General features: G+C 39.3%; 1 protein-coding gene across 1 annotated transcript in view; it reads left to right on the top strand.

The window, feature by feature from the left end:
• The window catches only part of LOC126278690 (heat shock 70 kDa protein cognate 5), a 76,173-nt gene that overhangs the window by 43,935 nt on the left and 8,338 nt on the right, over nucleotides 1–23,900 (top strand). The window contains exons 7-11 of the mRNA XM_049978950.1: nucleotides 8,559–8,721; nucleotides 8,836–8,991; nucleotides 9,066–9,212; nucleotides 12,095–12,322; nucleotides 16,014–16,236. Coding sequence (XP_049834907.1) covers nucleotides 8,559–8,721; nucleotides 8,836–8,991; nucleotides 9,066–9,212; nucleotides 12,095–12,322; nucleotides 16,014–16,236 — 917 coding nt within the window. The remainder of the gene's footprint in view (nucleotides 1–8,558; nucleotides 8,722–8,835; nucleotides 8,992–9,065; nucleotides 9,213–12,094; nucleotides 12,323–16,013; nucleotides 16,237–23,900) is intronic.

Genomic DNA, 23,900 nt, shown 5'->3' with positions numbered 1-23,900 from the left:
TTGGGCTCCTCACCCAAATCGACTAACCAACCAATGTCGGCTGACTTCATTTTATCTGTTTTAATGATTATCGGTCCAGGGTCTATAGCTGAAAAATCTAGAATACAGAGAAATTTCACTTTACATATTCACATAAACCTTTACCTTTTACCCATATAAATACAGATTCATTTAGAGATATTTTCCTCCTATTACATGTATACAGAGACAAAGCAGAGGTTGACATATAAGCAGATTTACCAAAATCTTTATTAGCCAGTTCAGCAATATGATATGTACGAAATGATTCATGTTCTGTTAGAACACCACCAGTTTGGGAATACATAACTTCTTTTCGAAGTACATACTGTCGCAGGTTTACCGTAGCTAAAAAGTATGTCGACCATTAAACTGCAAATCCACTTCATGGACACTTCTGTCAGAAATTTGGAATTTGGTCAAATAATGTACGCACATTGCACACATCATGGCACAGTGTAAATACCCAGGCTGTCAGTGACTATGGTCAATGCACACTTCAAGAGCTTAGAATGATAATGGGCTATAATCGGCCATTTGATGCCCAGTGGAGTCACACTCCAGCTCCCAAAGACAGTAGTAGTGTGTGGGGGGGGGGGGGGGGGGGTTGCATGTGCCCGTGTGCTCTCTTTCAGGAGATGGACTTTGTCTGCAAGTTAAATATTTTGCAGTCTCTTTGATTGTGCCTGTCTGCACCTCAACACCATCTCCCTATGATAACTAGCAATCTATCCTTTCCATTTTGTTGACATGTTATGAAAACAATAGATTCCTACTCACCATATGGCAGAGATGTTGAGTCACAGGTAGGCTGTTGTGCCTGTCTGCGACTCAGCATCTCCGTTACATGGTGAGTAACTGCTGTCCTTCATAATATTGTTACATTCCATCCTGGATTTTCCATTGTTGAATTTCTCCTAGTATTCCATCATCCAATCCTAAACACTGATGTCCCAGGAACTCGCATATAACCATGGTACACCAGCTTGCCAGAATTTGGTGAGATGCATGATCAGTGTCTGCTAAACTGTTGCAGAACTATGCTAACAACAATCTCAGCCTAGATATGAGTGCCTGCGAATATGAGCAAGGAGTCAACACAACCTGTTCACATACCAAGCATGTGCTAGCAGAACCCTGATCTCTCCAGTTAAGTGTCATTATTTGGCATTTGGTCAGTCTGTGGCCTGTAGTAGGTTTGGTCCAGATTGGTGAGAGTTTGACACAGGAAAATATGTGCAGTGTGGATAGGTTGTAGCCTATCCCCGATGTTATTCAATCTTTATATTGAGCAAGTAATAAAGGAAACAAAAGAAAAGTTCGGAGTAGGTATTAAAATCCATGGAGAAAAAATAAAAACTTCGAGGTTCGCTGATGACATTGTAATTGTCAGACAGCAAGGGACCTGGAAGAGCAGTTGAACGGAATGGACCGTGTCTTGACAGGAGGGTATAAGATGAACATCAACAGAAGCAAAACGAGGATAATGGAATGTAGTCGAATTAAGTCGGGTGATGCTGAGGGAATTAGATTAGGAAATGACTTACTGAAAGTAGTAAAGGAGTTTTGCTATTTGGGGAGCAAAATAACTGATGATGGGTCGAAGTGGAGAGGATATAAAATGTAGACTGTCAATGGCAAGGAAAGCGGTTCTGAAGAAGAAAAATTTGTTAACCTCGAGTATAGATGAGTCAGGAAGTCGTTTCTGAAAGTATTTGTATGGAAGTGAATTGTGGACGATAAATAGTTTGGACAAGACGAGAATAGAAGCTTCTGAAATGTGTTATCTTATTGTAATTAATTTGCAGGTCTTCTGTCATTACTTCCTCTGTTCAATTCCTCCGTCATTTGCTAAAGTTCTGTTGGATTCCAGGCAAACCACCATTTGCAAATCAAACTTGGTTCTGAAAAGATCCATTCATCCATACTCGTGCATCATCGTCATCTTCGTTTCCCCTCTATCCAACATCTGGTCAGGTTGGGGTATCAATGGTACTTCGCCACTTTACTAGGTCTTTTCACCATTCTTCTTCCACAATTTGGTTCAATGGCAGGTTTCTCCTCCTGAAATTCATCTTTATTGTATCAATCCGTCTTGTTCTTAATCTTCGTCTTGACCTCTTGCCTTCAATCTTGAACTCCTATCATTCTTCTTGGTATTCTTCCCACTCCCATCCTCTTCACATGCCCAAACTGTTTTAATCTATTATTTTCAATTTTTTCAGTCAACTTCTCCAATTTCCTTCTTAACATCGTCTCTCTCTCTCTCTCTCTCTCTCTCTCTCTCTCTCTCTCTCTCTCTCTCTCTCTCTCTCTCTCTCTCTCTCTCTGTGTGTGTGTGTGTGTGTCTTCCGAGCATACTTCTCAGAAACTTCATTTCACTGGATTGTATCCTACTCTCCTCTCTTCTACTCATAGTCAAAGTCTCTGAGCCGTGAATTAGTATGGTTGTGAAGTAAGTCTTGTATAGCACCAGCTTGCACGTCATTGGCACTTCCCTTCCCCACACCAAGCCCCTCACACACTGGTAAAATGTACTACTCTGATGTATTCTTTTGTCAATTTCTGTCTCCAAACGAGAATTCCCCATTAATACACTCCCCAAATATTTAAAGTTGTCTACTATTTTAATATCCCGTCCCCTAATATGAATTTGTCCCTTGCCCTCTCTATCCCCTCTGGTTACCACCATGGTCTTGCTTTTCTCCACACTAAATTTCATTCCATATTTCTCGACCATATGATGTAGGATGTCTCTTTGTTTTTGCACCTTCTTACTTCTTGTTCGCCACACTACAATATCAGCACCAAATAGTAACTGCTTCATCTCTTTCCACCAACTGTCTCATACTAAAGATTGGGTCCACTGTTTATCTACCATGAGAAAAGCCATACTGCTCCTCTTCTAACTGCCCTTTCGCTTTCTCTCTCTCCTTTCCAGTATTATCTCCATTATTTTTGCTACTTGGGATATGAGTGTGATCTCTCAATAGTTGTCACATACTTTCCTCTCACCCTTCTAGAAAACTGGGGTTATTATTCCCTTTCCCCATTCTTCAGGTACACATTTTTGGTTCCAAATGCATCTTATTAGCCTATATACCCGCTGTAGCCCAACTCGTCCAGCTGTCTTTATCATCTCCACGGTCATTTCATCTATCCCAGGTGCCTTCCCTGTTTTCATTTTTCTGGGCTAGTTCCACTTCTAACATCGTTATATCCTCTTCTTCCAGACCCCTGCCTTGCTTCTATTCCCTTTCCATTCCCATTCTTCACATTTAGTAATTTATCAAAGTAATCTGTCCATCTTTTCCTTATCTCCTCTGGTTGCATTAATAGCTCTCCACTTTCCCTTTCACTAGTTTTGTGTATGTTTTTTTCCCTTCCTCATACTCTTTGTAATTCCATATATCATCCTCTTACCACTAGTAACAGCTTTCCCCAACTCTTGGGTGAATTTATCCCAGCTTTTCCTCTTTTCTTCTGCTACCATTTCTTACAATTATTTTTACTATTCTGGTATTTCTTTTTACTTTGAGCTGTTTGGTCTCTGTTACATTCATGTCAGGTTTTTTCTTTTCTTTTACTGCCTCCTTCACCTCCTTCCACCATCGTGTCTTCTTTTCCTTTACCCTTCCAGACGCTCTGCCACAGGTCTTCTCAGCAGAGCTTACAAACACTTGTTTGAACTTACACCATTCCTCTTCCACATTGCCTTACTCGGTGTTAGGGATTTTACACTTAGGCAGCTCCTTAAACTCCCCCCACCCCCCCTCCCCTCCCAGGGACCCACAGTCCCTTTTGTGGATATGTGTGGTGTGCACGGGGCCTCAACCAATTACAGTCTTCTTCCTTTTTCCAGACAGCATTACCGTCCCTGTTCTTTTCCTTCCCTGTCCTGGCTCCTTTCTCCCTGCCCTCCCCCCTTCCTTTCCCTCTTGGTGGACTTTTTTATATCGACCTGGCTATCCTCTCTGCTTTGTTTTTTGTATGTGCAATTGTTTAGTTTGCTGTTTCAGTCTCCTTTTCTGAGTTTTTGGTCCCCTTAGGGTTTGACCTCCATTTCAAATGTTTTCCGTTCAGTGTGAGCCATTTGGGGATGAACTTCCAACCTAGTTTCCATGAGGCAGGCTCCTCTCCTTCTCCCCCTCCCCTCGCTTTTCCCCTTGCACCTGGCTCCTTTCATGTTAGGTTCGCAGCACTGTCAGTCCATGTGTGGAGCTGTTAAGTGCCCACTTGGCCGAGCCCCCTGACAGTACAGGTATCACACTGGTAGTATGCGAAACACGAAGACACTTCTTCCCCTTTTCCACTATTAGGACTTGTAAAATCCTCTTCCACTTTCCAACCATTGTCTGTCTTCAACTGTTACGCTGGCGAGGGGCCCTTACAGGGTAATACCATCGGGAGCCAGATAAACCCAGGTTTTTTAATGAGGGTGTTACTCCTCCGCCTCCTCCTTCCTCACCACTCACAAGGTGAGGCCCCAGGCTTGGGACCGGCACTGGTGGAGTTCCATAGTCCTGCATTCCATCTAAATGATTTTAAGACCTCTTCCAAGGCTGTAGAAAAGGGTTTTGTTGGTATGGTCACCTCACGCAATGCCTTTTTCAGTTGTACTCTTTTTAACATTCTAGCTGTAGTCAAACGGATGTTGTATTCTTTGAAAACTTCACAGAAGGAAAAAATTCAAGAAGTCTTCAGATACCTTCAGTATGGTCTCCTTGTTTGTCACAAAAGTGCAATCTGACATCCTGACTGATGTGATACATCCATGGTATAATTATCTGTTCCATTTACTTCATTTTTTGATTATCAGTTGCTGTCTTAATAATCTTATCGTAATACATTTTGACATTTCCTTGTGAGAAAGTTTCTGAATATTTTTAACAATGATCGAAATTCCTGAATCGAGCAATACCCAAAATGAGGGAAAGGCAGCCATTCACTTATAGCAAATCAATGTGTGAAACACAAACACACAACAGTAAATAGCACTAACACTAGCTTTTCAAGAATTATCTCTCTTTGTAGCAATAGTACACGCAGGTGAATGCACGCATGCATGCACACACGTACACTTCATGACAATGGCAAGTCTTGCTATGGCCATTGGAAGTTGTACCTGGGTGTCAGTTTGGAAGCTGGCTCTGAACATTCTCTGCCATACCCTGCATGGGATGCACGATTGCTGTGTCTGATAACGCCAACACACAAAACTGTGCTACATGAAGTGGACATAAATGTTCAGTTGCAACTACAAAATGTTTTAATAAATTGCTATACGTGAAACTGTACAAAGGCATATACTTAAAATAAATGCAAAACTCATCTAAATTGCTTGCTCTCCTGATTTTTCTTCCTCATCAGTGAGCTCCTTTAAAGTTTTAAAATCTCTTGTAAATGATCAAATCACTTGTATTTTCTGTTTGCATATTCTTTGACATTACAAGACTCACAATGCTTTGTGAATTGGCTTTGATAAACTAAACATTTTGCAAATTGATACTTTTGTGTAAAAAGATCTGATTTGTTGCACTGCAGATTGAAATAAACTGTCATCCCCAGAGAGAGAGAGAGAGAGAGAGAGAGAGAGCGCTGAAATGATATTGTGAAGCTCTGCTATACAAAAACAGTCCCTCACTGCTGCTCTGATAGTGTTCATTTTATACCACCTCTGCTACTCCACTGCATCCCTCTTGATATTATTTAGTTTCAGTTCCTGTAACCTATCTTCAGTCCCATGTATCCTACTGTTTAAGATTTAAGTTCCCTGTATGGAGTATGCTAAAAGCTGTCTTGGAGTCACGGCAATTTATTTCAATCAGTTTCTATGCAGCAGGATGCAGGTGTACCCTGTGTCATGAATACATTGCCGTAGTTCGTTAAGTCCAGTGCTTCTCACATCCCTTAATCCAGTCTCAGATAGTGACGTTCAGGAACTCTCGCACGGCACTTTTGCCACGTAACCTGGAAGGCCCCTAAGAATTTGGTAAGACACATGTCTGCATCTAAATGTCACCACAGCAGAGATTAAACAGTTTCCTTCTGTTTTCGACAGCTTCTAAATGTAGATGATGGGTTTGCGTGGTGTCGACAAGGAGCATTCTTCTGTGGTTAATTGTTGTCTCCTGTCTGATTAGAAGGGTGGTGATGCCAATGCTTTCCACACTCTTGTACTCTTGTGGTGCAGGTTGGATAGTTGCTTGCATGTGTCTGTTCACTAAACTTAGTATTTTTCAATCATCATCACATAGGACTATGATACAATCGGGTGAGCTGTGCCGTGGGGACTTCAGTGTTTACCAGGACTGTAGACATGGACCAGCAGCATACTTATGTGTTAGATGGTGTGGGCAAGGGGAGAAAGATAGTAGGGACGAAGAGAGGGAAGGGTGGTTGTTGTCACGAAGGGGCAGGAAAGCAGTGGTCTCAGAGGATAGGAAAGCTGCATGGGTCGCCTCACTTTTTTTTTCCCCCGTGTCCTGTGGAATCCAGAACTCCAAACACTGTTGTGTGGAACCCAGAACTCCAAACACTGTTGTGTGGAACCCAGAACTCCAAACACTGTTGTGTGGAACCCAGAACTCCAAACACTGTTGTGTGGAACCCAGAACTCCAAACACTGTTGTGTGGAACCCAGAACTCCAAACACTGTTGTGTGGAACCCAGAACTCCAAACACTGTTGTGTGGAACCCAGAACTCCAAACACTGTTGTGTGGAACCCAGAACTCCAAACACTGTTGTGTGGAACCCAGAACTCCAAACACTGTTGTGTGGAACCCAGAACTCCAAACACTGTTGTGTGGAACCCAGAACTCCAAACACTGTTGTTTCATGTAACACGGCCCAAGTGAGCTCTCCTTATATTCCACTAAAGAATGTATATTCACTATAATGTATACATGAATGTTCAGTGAATGTGTATCCATTAACTTCAAACACCTTAAGTGGCAGTAACTGGTATTTATATCTAGAACTTCAGAAACTGTGAGATGCTGTGCGATTAATTGGGAAACAACTTACTGACATGCTGTTATTTAGGCTCAGATTTAAGAGACAGGGTAAGAAACAGAAATTTAAGCTTTTTGGTAGATTTAGTGTGCATGTGCCTCAGATTCTGCCAGAGGTGCAGTGGAGTAGTTGTAATGAAAGCTCTGCACTGTGTGTGTGCACATAGGAAGAAGTGGAGTGAAAATGCCCAAGGATTTGTAATAGGGAAAGAAGTATACAAATTGAGTATTCAGAAACTTTTTCCAGACCATTATGAATATCTTTCCTCAAGACTGATGGAACAGTATTGATATCAAATAGGAGTATCAAGGCTTTACTTATCTGGTTTTGAATCCACCAATGGCTCCTTTTGTTGAGGAGTTGCAATTGGTATTTCTTGTTATTGCCATAGCGAGTTCATCCAGGTTTAGCATTGTTTTGACATTGCACAGATGTGCATTCAGTACTTGGGAGCACAAGATGGCTCAGATTTCCTACACCATAGACACAGCAGTGGCTTCAGTGGCCATTGAGACACAATGTTGGAATGTTTTCATCAATGACCAAGGATTGTAGCTTCACTTTTTGGATCCAGATGAAGTTATAAACCTGAACAACCAAACTAAAAATTTTAAAAAATCAGGGCAGCAAAGGTGTCGTGGATGGAGGAAAGGCAAGAAGAAATTAAAAAATAAAGGTTGGAAAAGTAATTCAGCATATATAAAACTCAGACAATCTCTGGCGAAATTAAGAGAAAAAGGTAGTAACTAAGAGCGCAGCAGTAATTCCACTCTTAAATGCGGGAGGGAGAGAGGATGGGGTTGGGATAGGGTTGAAAAAGTACACTGAATGCATCTATAAGGGGGAGGAATTGTCTGATCACGTGGCAGAAAAGGAAATTGGCGTCAGTAGGTATGTCATACGGGATCCCGTATTAAACTGTTACTCCCTTCGTCATGAGAAAAAACTTCATGTGAACATTACACTATGTATTCTTCCACATTAGCTGGAACTTCATTGGATTTCATTTAACATGGAGCAGAAGCCAAGCTGTCTCGAGTACAGTCAAGTATGATAATAAGGATACATTTTGTCCTGTGTGTTACACGTACATCGACTCAGTGATATGGGGCAATGGCTTTACCAGAACTTTTGGGAAACTTACCCTCATTAAGTTTGAACAACCAGTTTTGTTGCATTGTCACCCATGTTGCCAGCAGTTTAATTCTTCAGTGAGTGGTGACATTTCTACATGAAGTACAAGATTCCATTCCTTTCTAGAAATTACTAAGCCCCATCCCCTTCTTTGTTTCCCCATGTGTGAGTGCAGGGAGGGAGGGAAGGGGGGGAGGGTTGTGGACTGGCACAGAACTTGTTTTAAAAGCAGCCTTCAGGTTGATTGTTGCTTCGGTTTTGCTTTACGAATTATTGCACTCTAAGTACTAGATCACTTCCGTGGTAAAAATTGTCAGCAAAAGTTGTATTTACTTCAGTTAGTTACTGGTTGAAAGTTCAATTTGTGAATTATCTTGTGTTACTATTTCAGGGTAGCTGTTTATGATCTTGGAGGAGGTACTTTTGATATTTCTATTTTAGAAATTCAGAAAGGAGTTTTTGAGGTAAAATCGACAAATGGAGACACATTCCTTGGTGGAGAGGACTTTGACAATGTTCTGGTCAACCATTTGGTTGCTGAGTTCAAGAAAGATGTAGGTTTCCTACAGTTTAATTACATATATTTTTACACAATTAAATATTATTGCTAATTTTGTGTGTTGTGTTCATGTAATTTGTTCTTATTCTGGTGACACATATTCTTGCAGCAAGGCATTGATATTACAAAGGATCCAATGGCCATGCAACGATTAAAGGAAGCTGCAGAAAAAGCAAAGATTGAACTTTCATCTTCCCTTCAGACTGATATCAATCTTCCTTATCTTACAATGGACGCTTCAGGGCCCAAGCACATGAATCTCAAGGTGGCTTAGTTTGTCTAGTCTTATTGTACACAGATAGTTTTGTAGAACGTCAGCTAATTAAAATCTGATTTCAGCTAACTCGTTCAAAATTCGAAAGCCTTGTGGGTGACCTCATTAAAAGAACCATTCAGCCTTGTCAGAAGGCCCTCCAGGATGCCGAAGTGAACAAGAGGGATATTGGAGAAGTATTGCTTGTTGGTGGCATGACAAGAATGCCTAAGGTAAGAACATGTCTATGTTGTATGTGGTGTGCTCTATACTTGGTGTGCTAAGAGTGATGTATGAGAGAAGAAAGTAACATGCTAGTATTTATATTTTATGATGTACAGTTTCATCAAAAATTTTTTGGTGTGAAAATGTTCAGTGTAGTTGTATGTTGTAACTAAGTAGTTGATTTCAGTTCTTCCTATGTGCTTATGCACAGACTAGATTATTTGATGGTTAGGATATTAAACATTTGTGTAGGGGTAGTGATGAGCAAATCCCAGCCTATCAAACCTAAATGAGATTTTCTGCGGGTCCCATAACCATGCGATGTGATTGCAATGTGTGTTTCTCAAACAGTACATATCAATATAAAATTCCTTTATACCCTTTCTATATGACTGATACTGTTGGACCATGAAACTATAACCTTACTTTCATTATTTTGTGTAACTAAATTCTCCATAGACCATGAACATCAATGAGGAGAGATTGTTTGCATGCTTCAACAACACAGGTAGCCATAACTTAGATAAAAGTACAATAGAGCAGTATCTTTAGAGAGGCCAGACTAACCTGTGGTTCCCAAAGAGGGCAAGCAGTCTGGATGATTCACTAATCTGGCCTCATAGCACTAGCCACAGTTGCCTTGCTTTACTGGTACAGTGAACAGCTGAAAGAAACAAACAACTAAAGCTGCTTTTTTCCCCATGGGCATGCAACTCCACTGTATGGCTTAATGGCGGCGTGCTCATGGGTAAAATATTCCGGAGTCCCCTCTTTCAGGTCTAATCAGGATGATGACATGAAGAAAAACCAAACTGTCATTCTATGGAGCAGAGTGTGGAATTTTAGATCTTTTAATCGGGTAGGTACACTAGACAATTTGAAAAGGGAAAGTAATAGATTGAAGTCAAATTTCTGATGAGGTGAGGGTGATAGGGATTGCAGGAACAGAACTAATTATGAACAATAAAATAAGAATATTGGTAAGCTACTACAAACAGTATAGTGAACACATCAAAGTCGAGATAGACACAAAGCCAACAGCCAACGGAGTAGTAAAAGTTTATACACCACTGTCTCTGCAAATGTAGAGATTGAAAGAATGTGTGTTGAGATAAAATGATTCATTCAGGTAATTAATGGAGACAAAAATATGTGACGAAGGTGGAATTCAATATTAGAAAAAAGAAAAGATCGTAAAACAATAGGAAAGATGCTTCTCACCTAATTGTTCATAAAAAATGTACCATAAATCATCTTTTTTTCCAATAAAGCTATGATGTAAATGTGTCAGGACTGCTCTTGTTCTTGATATAAATAAATTATCTTACACACATGTACGATGTGCAGCAATCTGAAACTGCTTGCTGACAGCCACATTGAAGGTCACTTACAGGGGAAGCAAATTGTTGACTTGGGTTTATTGGGAGAATCCGAAGAAAGAGTAACTCACCTGTAAAGGAAACTGCGTGCAGAACACTTTTGCGAGCCAATCTTAAGTACGGTCAGAGTTGGGGATCCCGAACAGCCCAGACATCAAAGCAATTAGGAGGCATGGTGCGAGATGTGTTACCATTCAGGCAACAGACTACAAAACGGTCCTACTGCCATCTGCATATGTTGCATATAAGGTCTATGAAGGCAAACTGAGAGTGGAGCTTATGTAGAAGCATATAGACAGTAGTTTTTCCATCACTCTGTTGAGAGGGAAACAGGGTAAGGGAGGGCTAGCAGTGATAAGAGGCACCTTCTGTCATGCAATTAATAGTAGTTTGTAGAGTGCATATGTGGATAAATTGATTTCATTGGCCACCTAAAAGTAATCACAGAAATAATCTATTGTTCTTGGTTTCACAGGAAGATGGCGAGGAAAATCACTAACTACGAAGCTTGTTTATTATTTATTCGAATCAGGCTTAGCTCGGCAGACAGAAACAAAGAAAGTTTTCAGACAGTTATATAGAGGGGGAATGTCAGTCTTAAAAGTGGAGTTGAACCTTTGGGCTACAGTTTTGAGGTCCTTTGCAGTGTTTGACGAACATTCCCAACTGTGCCTAAATTCTGTCCAGCTTTTGATAGTATTGGACTCTGATTTGAACCCATAAAGAACGTCGTGCCATTCCTAGAGACTATTACTATAAAAATCTCAACTTCTAGCTGATACATTGTAACACCTTGGGGAGGGAGAGGTGGATTTGTAACGCACCTCTATTTCTTAAGTGCTGGAAATGAAGGGATGAGTAAAGGTACGATTGTAAATGTGAATGAATTTTCATTGTGTGTCTAAACCATAAAGCTTAGTCACTATTTTATTCCCATTAAGTGACTTTATTGTACAATGTGACAAAAATGTCAGTGATATCAATGCCAATTCTGACCATCCTGAGATTCTCGGATTAACTGCAGATTATTTGTGTAAGAGGGAAATAAAGCAGTGGCTGTGGCTTCAATGGTTGGCACACTGGACTCGCATTTGGGAGGACGACAGTTCAAATTGGCATCTGGCTGTCCTGATTTAGGTTTCACTCCAGGCAAATGCCGGGGATGGTTCCTTCCAAAGGCATGGCTGATTTCTTTCCTCATCTTTGACACAATGCGAGCTTGTGCTCAGTCTCTAATGACCTCGATGTTGATGGGATGTTAAACCCAATCTTCCTTCCTTCCTTCCTTCCTTGTAGAATCAGATCAGCCAATGTTGATTTGTTGAGGTTGTCTTAAATTGTAAGTATGCCCTGCTCTTCCAGATTATTGTTTGTGCAGTTGTTGCTTTGTATATGTAGACGGTTTGGTCCCTTAGAATTCACACACCTTTGAACAGATGTAGATACATATAGAAATATGAAACACTAATGAGGGATGTTACATCCATACTAACATCAGTTTCTCTTTCCAGGTGCAATCAACAGTACAGGATATATTTGGTAGGCAACCTAGTCGATCTGTGAACCCAGATGAGGCTGTTGCTGTTGGAGCAGCCATTCAGGGAGGTGTTCTTGCTGGTGATGTAACAGATGTTCTGCTGCTTGATGTCACACCTCTGTCTCTGGGTATTGAGACACTGGGTGGAGTCTTTACGAGGCTTATATCACGAAATACCACAATACCGACAAAGAAGAGCCAGGCAAGTTTAAATTTAGTTGTGGTGTGTGGAATGCGTGTGTTTCACTACAAAAAAAAAAAAAGCTTTGGTTGGAATATATTGTTCAATTATTGTTTTGTGTAATGTAAGGAAGTGGGTGTGTTATGTATCCAGAGATCGAAGATTACTGCATTGAATAACTTTCTGAAGAATTTATTCAATAACATAAAAAATAAGTTTGAATTGTGTACAGGCCCCAATAGGATTTTAAAAATTCCATTAAGTAATTAAAGATAATGGTATTAAGTAACTGGTAAATCCTTTTTGGACATTCCAAGGTTCATAGAGCATTTGGATACTGAGGTAAAGCTTTGACCATTCTTTCAGTACCATTATAAACAGTAGAAATACAGCTCAGCAGTGATTGATAAATATATTTAAATCCCCTGTCCTTTGTGGAATTAATGTGGCTCCTATAAAATAATTTATAGCCGTGCTGATGGAACAGCATTGCCGGAAGGGAAAAATCTTGTTTCACATAATTATAAATGCAAACTTCATCACACCATCATGAGAGAATGACCATGGGAAAAACTAGAAAGAGCACATGATAGATGAGAATGTACTGTGTTGGAAACCCAGATTTCACACAGAATGGATCAGCGACAATTCCAATAGAAGTTCAGAGAAAAGGTGGCTACCTCTGGGATCAAAACATCATTATCTAACATAGAAGGCTACTTGTAACAGAGGCTTAGAATGCATAGCAAACAAAACTACAAAACTGTTCAGGTGTTGTGGTGCACAAAAATGCAGAACTGTAAAACCAAAGGAATTACAGATTGGAGCATTATTGGTCACGAAAAGAATTAAGTCAATAAAGCAAATTATATTCAGCTTCCTGGTAACGGCAACAGTGTGCAGATGTTAAAATTCAAGTCATTGGCTGCTAAATGCAAAGTAGTTCTTCCTAATAGTAATTGAAGAAGTGGTTTTAAAGAGCAGACAGCTGATCCATTAATTAGGTGGGCATCACATAGTTCACAACCAGAAATAAGTTTACCCTAATTCTCTATTAGAGAGAGAACAAAAATCATTAATCTCTGGAGAGCCGTAACTCTCCTGGTTAAGATGATACGTCGATCAAAGTATCAAAACTTCCAACAAAATAATATAATTGGATAGATAAAGTCTATTCACCAAGTGGCGGCAGCACACACACCTAAAAGGAGGTTATAATTAGGCAAGCTTTCGGAGACAGTGGCTCCTTCTTCAGGCAGTAGGGTTGAAGGGGAAGGAAAGGGGTGGATTTCAAGAAAGTCACTCAGAACCGCAGATCATGAGATACCAGATGGGATGAAATGGAAGGACTGACTGTTGGGGCTGCACCGGATGAGATTTGAAAACCTGAGAGCTTAAAGGTGGAATTACCCATACGCAAGACAGAGGTTACTACTAAAACATTGTGCGCAAGTTAATAAGAATGAAAAGCTAAGTGCATTGTACGTAACAGGTGGGAGGGGGATGGCAAAAAATAGACAGGTAAGAAAATGAAAGATGTAGAAAATCAAACGGAGGAAAGAAAAGAGTTGCTACTGTGCAGAAATGCAAAGGTGGAAGAAATTAACATATACTAATGCCCAGTGGTTAGCAGGAATTAAGGACATGTTGCATCACTAGTTCCCAGCTGCGGAGTTCTGCGAAACTGGTATCTGGGGGAAGAATCCAGCTGGCACGTGTGGTGCAACAGGCAACAAGATCACAGTAGTCATGTTGTAGTGCATGCTGGGCAACAGGATACTGCATGTTGCCCAGTATAAACCGTCTGCGTGTGCCCCTTCATCCTAAGTGATAATTTGATGGTATTCATGCTGATGTAAAAGGCCGAACAATGCGTACACTGTCATTTCACATGTGGCTCTCCCTTTTGATAGTGTGTTTTGCCAGTTACAAGGCTGGTATAGGTGGTGGTAGGAGAGTGCATATGGCAGGGAGATGGCTGCAGGAGCAGCATGGAGTCTGACGAGAATACTGCCAAGATTAGGAGGGTGGTGAAAAGCTGTTCTAGGTGTGGTGGGAAAAATCTTGTATTGAATGGATCTCATTTCAGGGCCTGATTTTGGAAAGTCAGTGCTTTGTCAAAGTAGCTGATGAATACATTCCAGACTAGGATATTATTGAGCGACCAATGGTTTGCTCCAGAGTTGTTGTTTGGAGGGATCAGCAGTACCAGGATTGAATGTGATGGCCCAGGAAATCTGCTTTTGAACTAGGCTCGTCCAGTGAAGGCTAAGGTGAGTATGGTGGTATATTGCTGTAAAGAGTTTGCAGCTAAACAGCTATGTTTGCCTCAAATGCCAAGGCTGTATGTAGAAGTTAATTTGTTTTGTACTTCGTTTCTTGGTATTTTACTACATTCTTAATTTATTTTAAACAAATCATCTAAATATGACTTGGTAACAAATGAAAACCAGTAATGGTACTCTTCTATGATCTGAGGCTGAAACATACAATAAAAAAAAATTTACAAGGCAGTCACTGTTTTCCTGTGTATTAAAGCAGTATATATTCAACTCAGTCCTGGTAGAGCTGAACTAAAAAGTTTTTTGTGTCTGCATTTTCTATGATGCCAAATCTTTCAGTTGCCCCTATACCACCGCCCCCCCCCCCCCCACACACACATACACATGTAGCCTAGCTTTTAGAAGTAATAGCTACTTCCATGGGGAGGAGTGGGAGCTAGGTTGGTGAAGGTTAAAAGGGAAGAGCATGTAATGCAGACCTCAGGATGAGAGGGACATGCCTATTGTGAGTGTATGAGTGGCGTGCCCTCCCTTTTTAAAATTCTCCAATCTATCCAGATTTTCTTCTCAAGGAAGGAAAGATGAGGGCAAAAGCTACGAAGGTGTGTGTGCTGTTATGTGTGCATCTGTCAGCAGTGCTGACATTTCTCATCAAGGTAAGTACTGGTCAACAGTTTTGTTGCAGTATTTTATAATTTTCTTGAGAGAATTTTCCCTCTGACACAGAACAGGCTTAAAACTATTTCACAACAAACAGCTTAGCTCATAGTATAAAAAGACTTCTATTAGAAAATTCTAAGCAAATAAAAATGGTTTACAGGTATCAGAAGTGGAGATCAGTAGGCACCTACTATATGAAACTCCATCTTTGTAGTTTTTAGGTATCATATTGCAACAGCATGTGGATAACTTTACAAAAAGCCTTAGATCCGTGTGTGTTGCACTTATAAGTCTCTTCCCTTGCTCTGATGGGATTGTTAGCATACTTCGACTCAGTACTGTCACATGGTGTAATTTTCTGGGGTGATGCAGATCTTGCAGAAAAGTATTTACATATTCTACGGAAGGGTGCATTGAGAATGTTACTTAACAAATGTCTTGCAGAAGGCTTTTGTGACTCTTTTGGATTCTGAAATATTTGTCAGTATGTCACACTGTAATGGAATTTGAGGCTAATAAGTTAATTTTAAGATGAGACGTGAAATTCTTGACCACGAACTAGAAATAAACAGTATTTTCATACAGGCCATTGTGTCCTTATCTAGGTCTCAGGATGGAGTTTTATATCGAGTGCAATGATGTATAACAGGTGGGTGACAGACGTCACCAAAAACTGCAAGGCCTCAGTTGTGTGAATTATGTTCCACAACCCATCCCTCTAGAGAAGATTTGACCATTATTAATAAAAAAAATCTTTTTTTTCTCTTCAGGTATTTTCAACTGCTGCTGATGGACAGACACAGGTAGAAATTAAGGTCCATCAAGGAGAGAGAGAGATGGCAGCTGACAATAAATTGTTAGGTCAGTTTACTTTGGTGGGCATCCCACCAGCTCCACGTGGTGTTCCGCAAATTGAAGTCACTTTTGATATTGATGCTAATGGAATTGTCCATGTTTCGGCCCGAGATAAGGGAACAGGAAAGGAGCAACAAAGTAAGATTCCTGTTGTTATTTATTGTATAAGTAGTATATCTAATAATGAAAATAAATTTATCTGAATACATAGAAAGCACACATTAGTTCTACATGTAACTTTAAAAATGTAAAGCTGAAGGAGCATATTGAAGTGTCACTTGTTTCCTGACATGTAAGTTCTCTGTGGGTAGAAATGTACATTGCTTACTGATCACCATAACTTTCATAAAAGATATTTATGAGGTCTGTTAAAAAAATTCTGGAACTTTGTCCACAAAATTTTTCTACACTTACCTTTCACTTATTGTGCATAGTCTCCTTCGAAATACTATCCTCTGCAATTGATAGACTAATCCCAATACTGTCCACTTGCCAAAGCAGTCTTGGTACATCTCTTGCTGGATTGTGCGATATGCAGTCTGCGAATTTTCTTTTATCTCATCTATCATTGCAAATCTTCATCCTTTCAACTTCAAAAATGAAAAAAAAAATCGCTGAGACCATATCTGGAGAGTATAAATTATTATTAGCACAGTGATTTCGTGTTTTTTTTTTTTTTTTTTTTTTTTTTTTTTTTTTTTTTTTTTTTTTTTTTTTTTTTTTTGTGCAATAGTCATGTACCAACAGGGATGGATGTGCAGGTGTGCTATTGTGATGCAAGAGCCATGCATTCTCCCACCACATTACTGTCTGTTCCCTTCTCACATATCCTCACAGGCATCACAGCATGTCCGAATAGTACCATTAACAGTTTGTCCCTGTGGCATGAATTCATGATGAACAAATCCTTAGATAGGTGTCGAAGGGTGCCCTGAATGAGGGTCATCTTCAACTTTTGTCGGACCATTTTTAAATGGTGTGAACCATTTTTAACACTGAGTACAGCTTAATTACTCATCACCATTGGCTTCCTGCATTACTTGGTGTGTGTAAAGATTTTCTTGAGTTTCAAGCAAAATTTAATGCAGAAGCGTTGCTCCAACACAACGTTCTATTCAATGCAGCACCGAACAATAACGAATAGACATACTAAAATTAAACTTCCGGCAGTTACACATTAAACGCAGGCGTGTGCAAGGATGCGAGCCGCATTTCGCTGCAACACGCCATTGGTGCAAAATTATGAACACTCCATAATTTTTTGAACAGACCTGGTAAATCACATTCTGATATTGAATTCTACAATTACGTTAATACCAAATCTGCAGAATTGAGTGGGGAGGGGGATCACTAAACAGGTAGATTACTAATTAAAGTGGAGGGTTATTGAACAGGAAAAACACTCAAGGCATGAAAAAGGTAACCATGTGGTGAAAAATGATGTACAGTTCCTATAAGCAGACAAATTGGTGACTGAAAGAAAGTGCCAAAAATCCTGTAAAACTGAAACAAGAGATGGTTAAATATACTGCAATTAGTGGTGAAAAGCAAATAAGACTGCAAGGAAAGTATTGAAAAACAGTAGCCAAACAAGAAAAGTTTGTAGGTAGGCAAAGAAAAGAAATTGCAAAACAGAGAGAGAAGGCAGTTCAACAATAAAATTGGGTAACCAATAAAGAAAATTGGATTGCAAGACACTGAAGATACAAGCTAACAGGAAATAGGTCACAAACCATTAAAAAAAGATACACGGTAAATTGAGTAGAATTGATATTTGGTAAGCTAACTGTCATATGTTAACTAAATTAATTCTCGTCATGTTAACTAAAAATTGATTTTCGTGAAGTGGTTCTCCATGAATCTTGAGCTGTGATTATTGGTTAGTGTTGTTAGCTGACAAAAACACATTAACACATCGATATTGTAGTATTATTACATAAGAATCGTTGAGTTGCACTTGAAGAGGCAATAGGTTAATAACAAGCTTCACGCTTAGCATTACCGACATCGGCAGTAGGGTGTATGTTGAGGGAAGGAATATTATTTCCAATTGTAACAATAATGGTTGTGATCTGGTGGTAAGTGTCATGCATTGTTTGAACAATGAAAGAAGTAATCCTGCAGTGAACTGGTCAGTAACAAGGACATTAAAGTTCATGACAGAAGACAAGCTTTAGATTTGACACAACAGATTGCTCCACTGGCAACTCCCACTAGCAGTAACAATGATGGTATCTGTGAACAGACAATAAAAATGAGGTGCGTGTAGATCAGGAACCATTGCCAACAGATTGAAATGTAGCAATACCACCACCAGAAAAACTTCCATGAAACTTATGCAAGCCCATACATACATAATTTATGTATAAAGCTAGAAAACTGACACAAGGAGGATAGGAAAAATTATTTAGTCACATAAGGATCTGTGGCCACTATGTTAGTAGCTCACAAGCAGGCAGGAACAGTTTAAAAATTGAAGCCAAATCCCCAGCAGCTGCATATTACTTAGTACAGTCAGAAATGATATCTGAGCTAAATTTTGAGCCAAGTGTTCCTAACCATATGGTGTTGAACCTGGAGTAATTCAAGGTGTGTCTCCGGAACGTTGTGAACTTCCAGTGTTCATGTAATCAGAGTAAAGCGAAAGACGAAACATGTCACTCAGAATTACATATGTTATGTTATAAATTTGCAGGCTGGTAGTCTCACTTTTTACTCAGATCCTTCCACGGTATGTGTATATTCATAGCATGCCCTGTGAAGTTACTCCACATGTAACAGCAGTGTATTGATGTTTCCAGTGTTTGTTGTGGGAGCACAGCTTGGCAATGTTGCAGACAATATAAAAGAGAACAGCGCCACAGTGCCAGGAAGATATGAAGAAAAAAATGTAGTATCTTCCTATTTAGGAAAAGAGATAATGAAATAACAGCTCAAGACAACTGGTGCTTTAAAGAGATTAAGAATTAATTACGCAATGCAACCTATTCTCAGACTGTTCAGTCTTTCCCTCTGCTTGCAAATGTTGATGTACCTAAATTTCAGCCATTTGGACTTACAAAATTTACAAAGGAATTGGAACCGCCCCCCTTTCTCCAGCAAGAATGGACTGAAAAAAAAAGGGAGTGTAGAGGCCCTCAGAATCATACAATATAATAGGTATGACATGTCAACAAACTGCTAATCCACCCATTGATAGAGCAGAATTGCTGCCAGGAAACACTTATATTGAGCAAACAAAAGAATCACTGAGGCTATAATTATCCACACCACTTGTTAATAGGCCCAAGAGGAAGTTACGGAAATGCGGTCTCGGATAACACACATTCCCTGGCTTTAGAACCACAGAGTAAACATGGTTGGGGTTTCAGTGATACTCTAGATGAAAAACTTGACAATGTAGTACTTATTGGATGGAAAAAATAAACTGAAGAAAATACACAGCTGTTAATAAAATCATCAATTGATGACCTACTGGTATCAAGTTATAGGGTTGAACATTTTACAATGGAACAGTTGTTCAATTATTTCAAGTAAAGTAAACGTAGTCAGAAGGTTACAGCTGTGCTGTGTAGCAACTACAGCGACTCCAGCCGAATAAACAATTTTTAGTGAAAGGCTATTGTACTGCTCACCAACAAAATTCCTGCTCAACGTGTATAGGACTCTTCGGTCTTGGATTGTGGATGCATATTTTTATCTCGATGGTGGGCAGGAAATTCAATATCGAAACTATACGAACTTCAAGTATGTATTCAAATATCCACTGGAGGCACGTTTTTCCACACCTACCAATGCTCTCCTTGTTGAGTCAAGGGAATAGTCACTGAATACTGGAAGGGGAAAACTTGTGAATAAATTCATTTTGAAGTGAGTCTCGCAGACAAGGATACCCTTTAATAAATGGCATAATGAAATATTGGTGAGACACCGAAAAACTTAAGTATTGATCTGAAAAGAAAAGAAACCTGTCAGTTGTTAAATCCCTTGAATGGTGAACTTTGTATGAAAAGAAACTACAAAAACATGATTCTTACCAGAATTTCTAGCCCCATTCAGGTACTGAGAAGAAAATGTTCTGATCTTTTATAACATTGCACTGTATAAAGTCTCCAAATTTGAAGACTGAAATCAGCCCAGTTTGCTCAATATTGTTTTCTTGAATTCAACAAAGATTTACACCGATGGATCCAGGACCATTGATAGCAATAAAACAGGATGTGCAGTATACAACCCTGCAGAAAATTATCAAGTCTTTTATTCTCTACCCTTGGAGGCAACAATCTTATTATGCAGAAGCCATCACAGTTAAGGGAAGCAGTTAAAGGGTATTACCAGATACACTAACAAAATCCTTGTGGATTCCAGATCAGTGCCATCTTTCATAATGCAGTATTAGACAGTTTAGCGAAGCAAGCAATGAACTTAAATGAAATTCTGAGTGAGAGGCTTCCTTATCAAGGTATGCTGAGGTTAATCAATGAAAAAGTGATACAAGACTGATAGAAACTATAAGAGTCAGCAAAGATATCAAGATGTAAAATGTGGCCAGCTGCAGCCTAAAATAACTGTGTCCTCTTGGTTTATTGATTAGAAAAGAGCAGAGGACTCATAACCATTTCATGCCGGTGCTTAAATCATGACACATTCCCAACCCACCTGTTCTGAGGCTGTGAAGGAGACTTGAATCTTCTACTGTTCTTGTGTATCAGATACAAGACACAGCAAAAATCCTTTATGATCACATTGGTTAACGCAAAGATTCCACTTTCACAGCCAGCTGCTGTGTTTTTGTCGACGAAAAAGAGTGTAGGGTTTTAAATGTGTTCGCCCACTTCTATATGTGTGACTTCACTATCTAGACACACGGATATTTGTATACTGTTTTCTTTCTTTTATTATTGTGGTGTGTAACTTTTGAGTAGTTGATAGTCGTAACATGTATCAGTCATTTAGTCATACCCTTAATATTTTTGCAACTATCAATTCATAAAATGTATAGCAGAATAACAATAAAGGTAGTTTGCAAATATGATGGATGGCTGTATGGCAATGACCAAATGCCAAAAGTAGAAACAAATAAAACTGAGGGGAAAGACAGGTTGTAATATCAGCAATAATGATACTGTTCTAAAAATTGCAATTTATGTTGGTTATATTTATTTAGTAACAAAAATAATCACTTCCCTATCATGCCACCCATGTAAACTCTCCTGACCATGGGTTGTGGACAATGTTTCCCTCTCCCCATTTCCTAAATGTCACTAGTCCTTTTCCTCCCTCTTCCTTTCCTTTCAACACTTCCCAGCAAATGCTATCCAGGGAAGGATAGTGTCAAAAGAAATAATAGGCTGACAAGCAACTTTCTAACTGTAGTATTAATAATGCTGCTCCTTGTGTGAGTTGGATAGATATTACATGATATTTGCTGTTGCTAGACTTCAAGAGCATAAGCACTACTACCTTTGCTATTGTTATTGATAGCATAGTATGATTGTTTGTAGGCCGGTTGAACTGTTGTAGATTTCAGTGCATGTGTATTGCTAATAATAAGGGATCGTAATTTGTAGCATCTATTTTTGATGACATTAGGATCTATTTTTAGCCAGATTAGCATCCATTTTTTGGCAACAATTAGACCAATAAAATAATCTCTCTTCTCACTGTTACACCCTATTCTTGGCAACTGTTTCATTTAATGCTTCTGCAAAGTCAATGTGTTTGAGGAATGAAAGAAAACTGGTATTTTACAACAGAATTTTCAAAATATGTGTTGTTATTGCTCGAAGAGTACAAATTTCAGCAGTAATTCCATTATGGTTACAGCAAATTCTATTCCTCAGAAGAAAGGAAAGTATAAATTTCTGCACTACTTTCTTTTAGATTACATCTCTTATCAGTTAAAATTGTATTATAGCGAGGTGGAATTCTCTCACTATCAACATTGTTTATGGGTGTCCACAAAAAATCCAAACAATATTTGGCAAACATTTCATATGCGCTCGCTGTTCTCATGACCCTAAAACCATTGATCATATCAATTCTATTGTGTTGCATGAGCTCCTTCTCAACAAGTTTTTGAAACACGCATACCCACTAGACACTGTGTGTTCTGTTGCTACTGTTAGAAACTCCGAAGTCTTTCAGTTTGAAGTTCTTCAGCACTATTCAGAATGACATTTTGTGGATAAAATGCCCGTGCCAAAGCCTCAGATTCTTTACAATTAGGATCCCCGCTTCAGAGTGTTGCAAGCTTAATTTCTGCAGCATTGGCTACCTTAAAAAAAATAGGATCTTTACAAGCAGCTTGCTCCAAAGCAGTTAGTTTGCAGCAAATTTTTTGTCAAGTCTGAATATTGTCCTTGACGTATATCTGCAGCAGTTTAATTCCTCTTTGTTTAATTTAGGATACAGCCTGTGACCTTTGGGATGTTTTGAACCTTTGAGTAATGTTAGCAGATCCACAAGCAGCTTGGCATGATCCTTGACAAACACCATGTGTGTGTGAATATTTTTCACCTCTGTCAAATTTTTTATAAAATTCACACCTCTATTGAAAGTGTCTTTCATATCTGGCAACTGGAAAAAACTGACAATCTCATGAAAGTAATTTTTCAAATAAAACATAGCTTTAAACCAGCTGTTCCAACAAGTAACAATTGGTATGGGAAAAGTTTGCATCTTTTACATTTTGAATTTAAAAAGCTGTACGTATTTATATTTGCACTTCAGAGTGTTTATAAAAGCTGTTAACGATTGTCACTACTTGATTTAAGTTTGACACAGCTATTGTCCAGCACGTGCCAATCAAACTGAGCCAAAAATGTAATCTTGCTTACTTCTTTCAGCTTTGCTTAAGCAATCAGCAGTCCAAGATTGCCTCTTTTGAGAAGCAGCAGCAGCATTTTCTTGATAGTGGGAAGAAAGTTTGTCCAATTTAATATGTTTTTTGACATTATCCTTCCTATCCCACCCCATGTGACAGTTGCAAAATTTGCAGAACACTATTTGGAAATCTGTAGTATATAAACCATGACTCACATATTGTTGAGTCCCGTCATGTGCTTTCACAGATTTGCAATCCATAATTCACGAAACCGTAAAAACGAAACTAGATCCGAATGTCACCGCGTGCTCTCGAACAAGACTTTCGGATTCGGTGAGGGGACTGGTGTGAGCAGAGTCAATTATGAAATTACATGGACCAGCATTTATTGGTATCTGGTCACTACCATTAGTAGTTATCAGATTACATTGTGTTTGGGGCAGTATGCTGTGGATGTGTCATGTTGTCAGTGTTGTATTTTTAAAATGTCCATAAAGAATTTATAATCGGTGGAAAATGGGATGGGTAACAACAATATTATGACAAGGATAGACTACTGCCCCTGATAAAGAGAAGACACTCATAGACATGGTCAACAAAAAGACTGCTGCATGTTTAAGCTTTTGGACAGAAGTCTTCCTGAAGTAAAACGCACACACACACACACACCACAATCTCTTTCTGCTGTGGCCGGAAGTTTTCTTATCTAGCACTTCCCATACTTTGTACTGTTGTTCGTAAATCAGTTTTGTGGTCTTGCATTAATTCAGTCACACCGATATGCCTAACAGGAGTAATCTTTATATCTTAAAACAAAGATGATGTGAGTTACCAAACAAAAGCGCTGGCAGGTTGATACACACATACATACACACAAAATTCAAGCTTTTGCAACAAACCGTTGCTTCATCAGGAAAGAGAGAAAGGTGAAAGGGTGTGGGTTTTTAGGGAGAGGGTAAGGAGTCATTCCAATCCC

This window comes from Schistocerca gregaria, chromosome 6 (assembly GCF_023897955.1).
Source record: "Schistocerca gregaria isolate iqSchGreg1 chromosome 6, iqSchGreg1.2, whole genome shotgun sequence".
NCBI lineage: Eukaryota > Metazoa > Arthropoda > Insecta > Orthoptera > Acrididae > Schistocerca > Schistocerca gregaria.
This window is presented reverse-complemented; position numbering and strand designations above follow the sequence as displayed.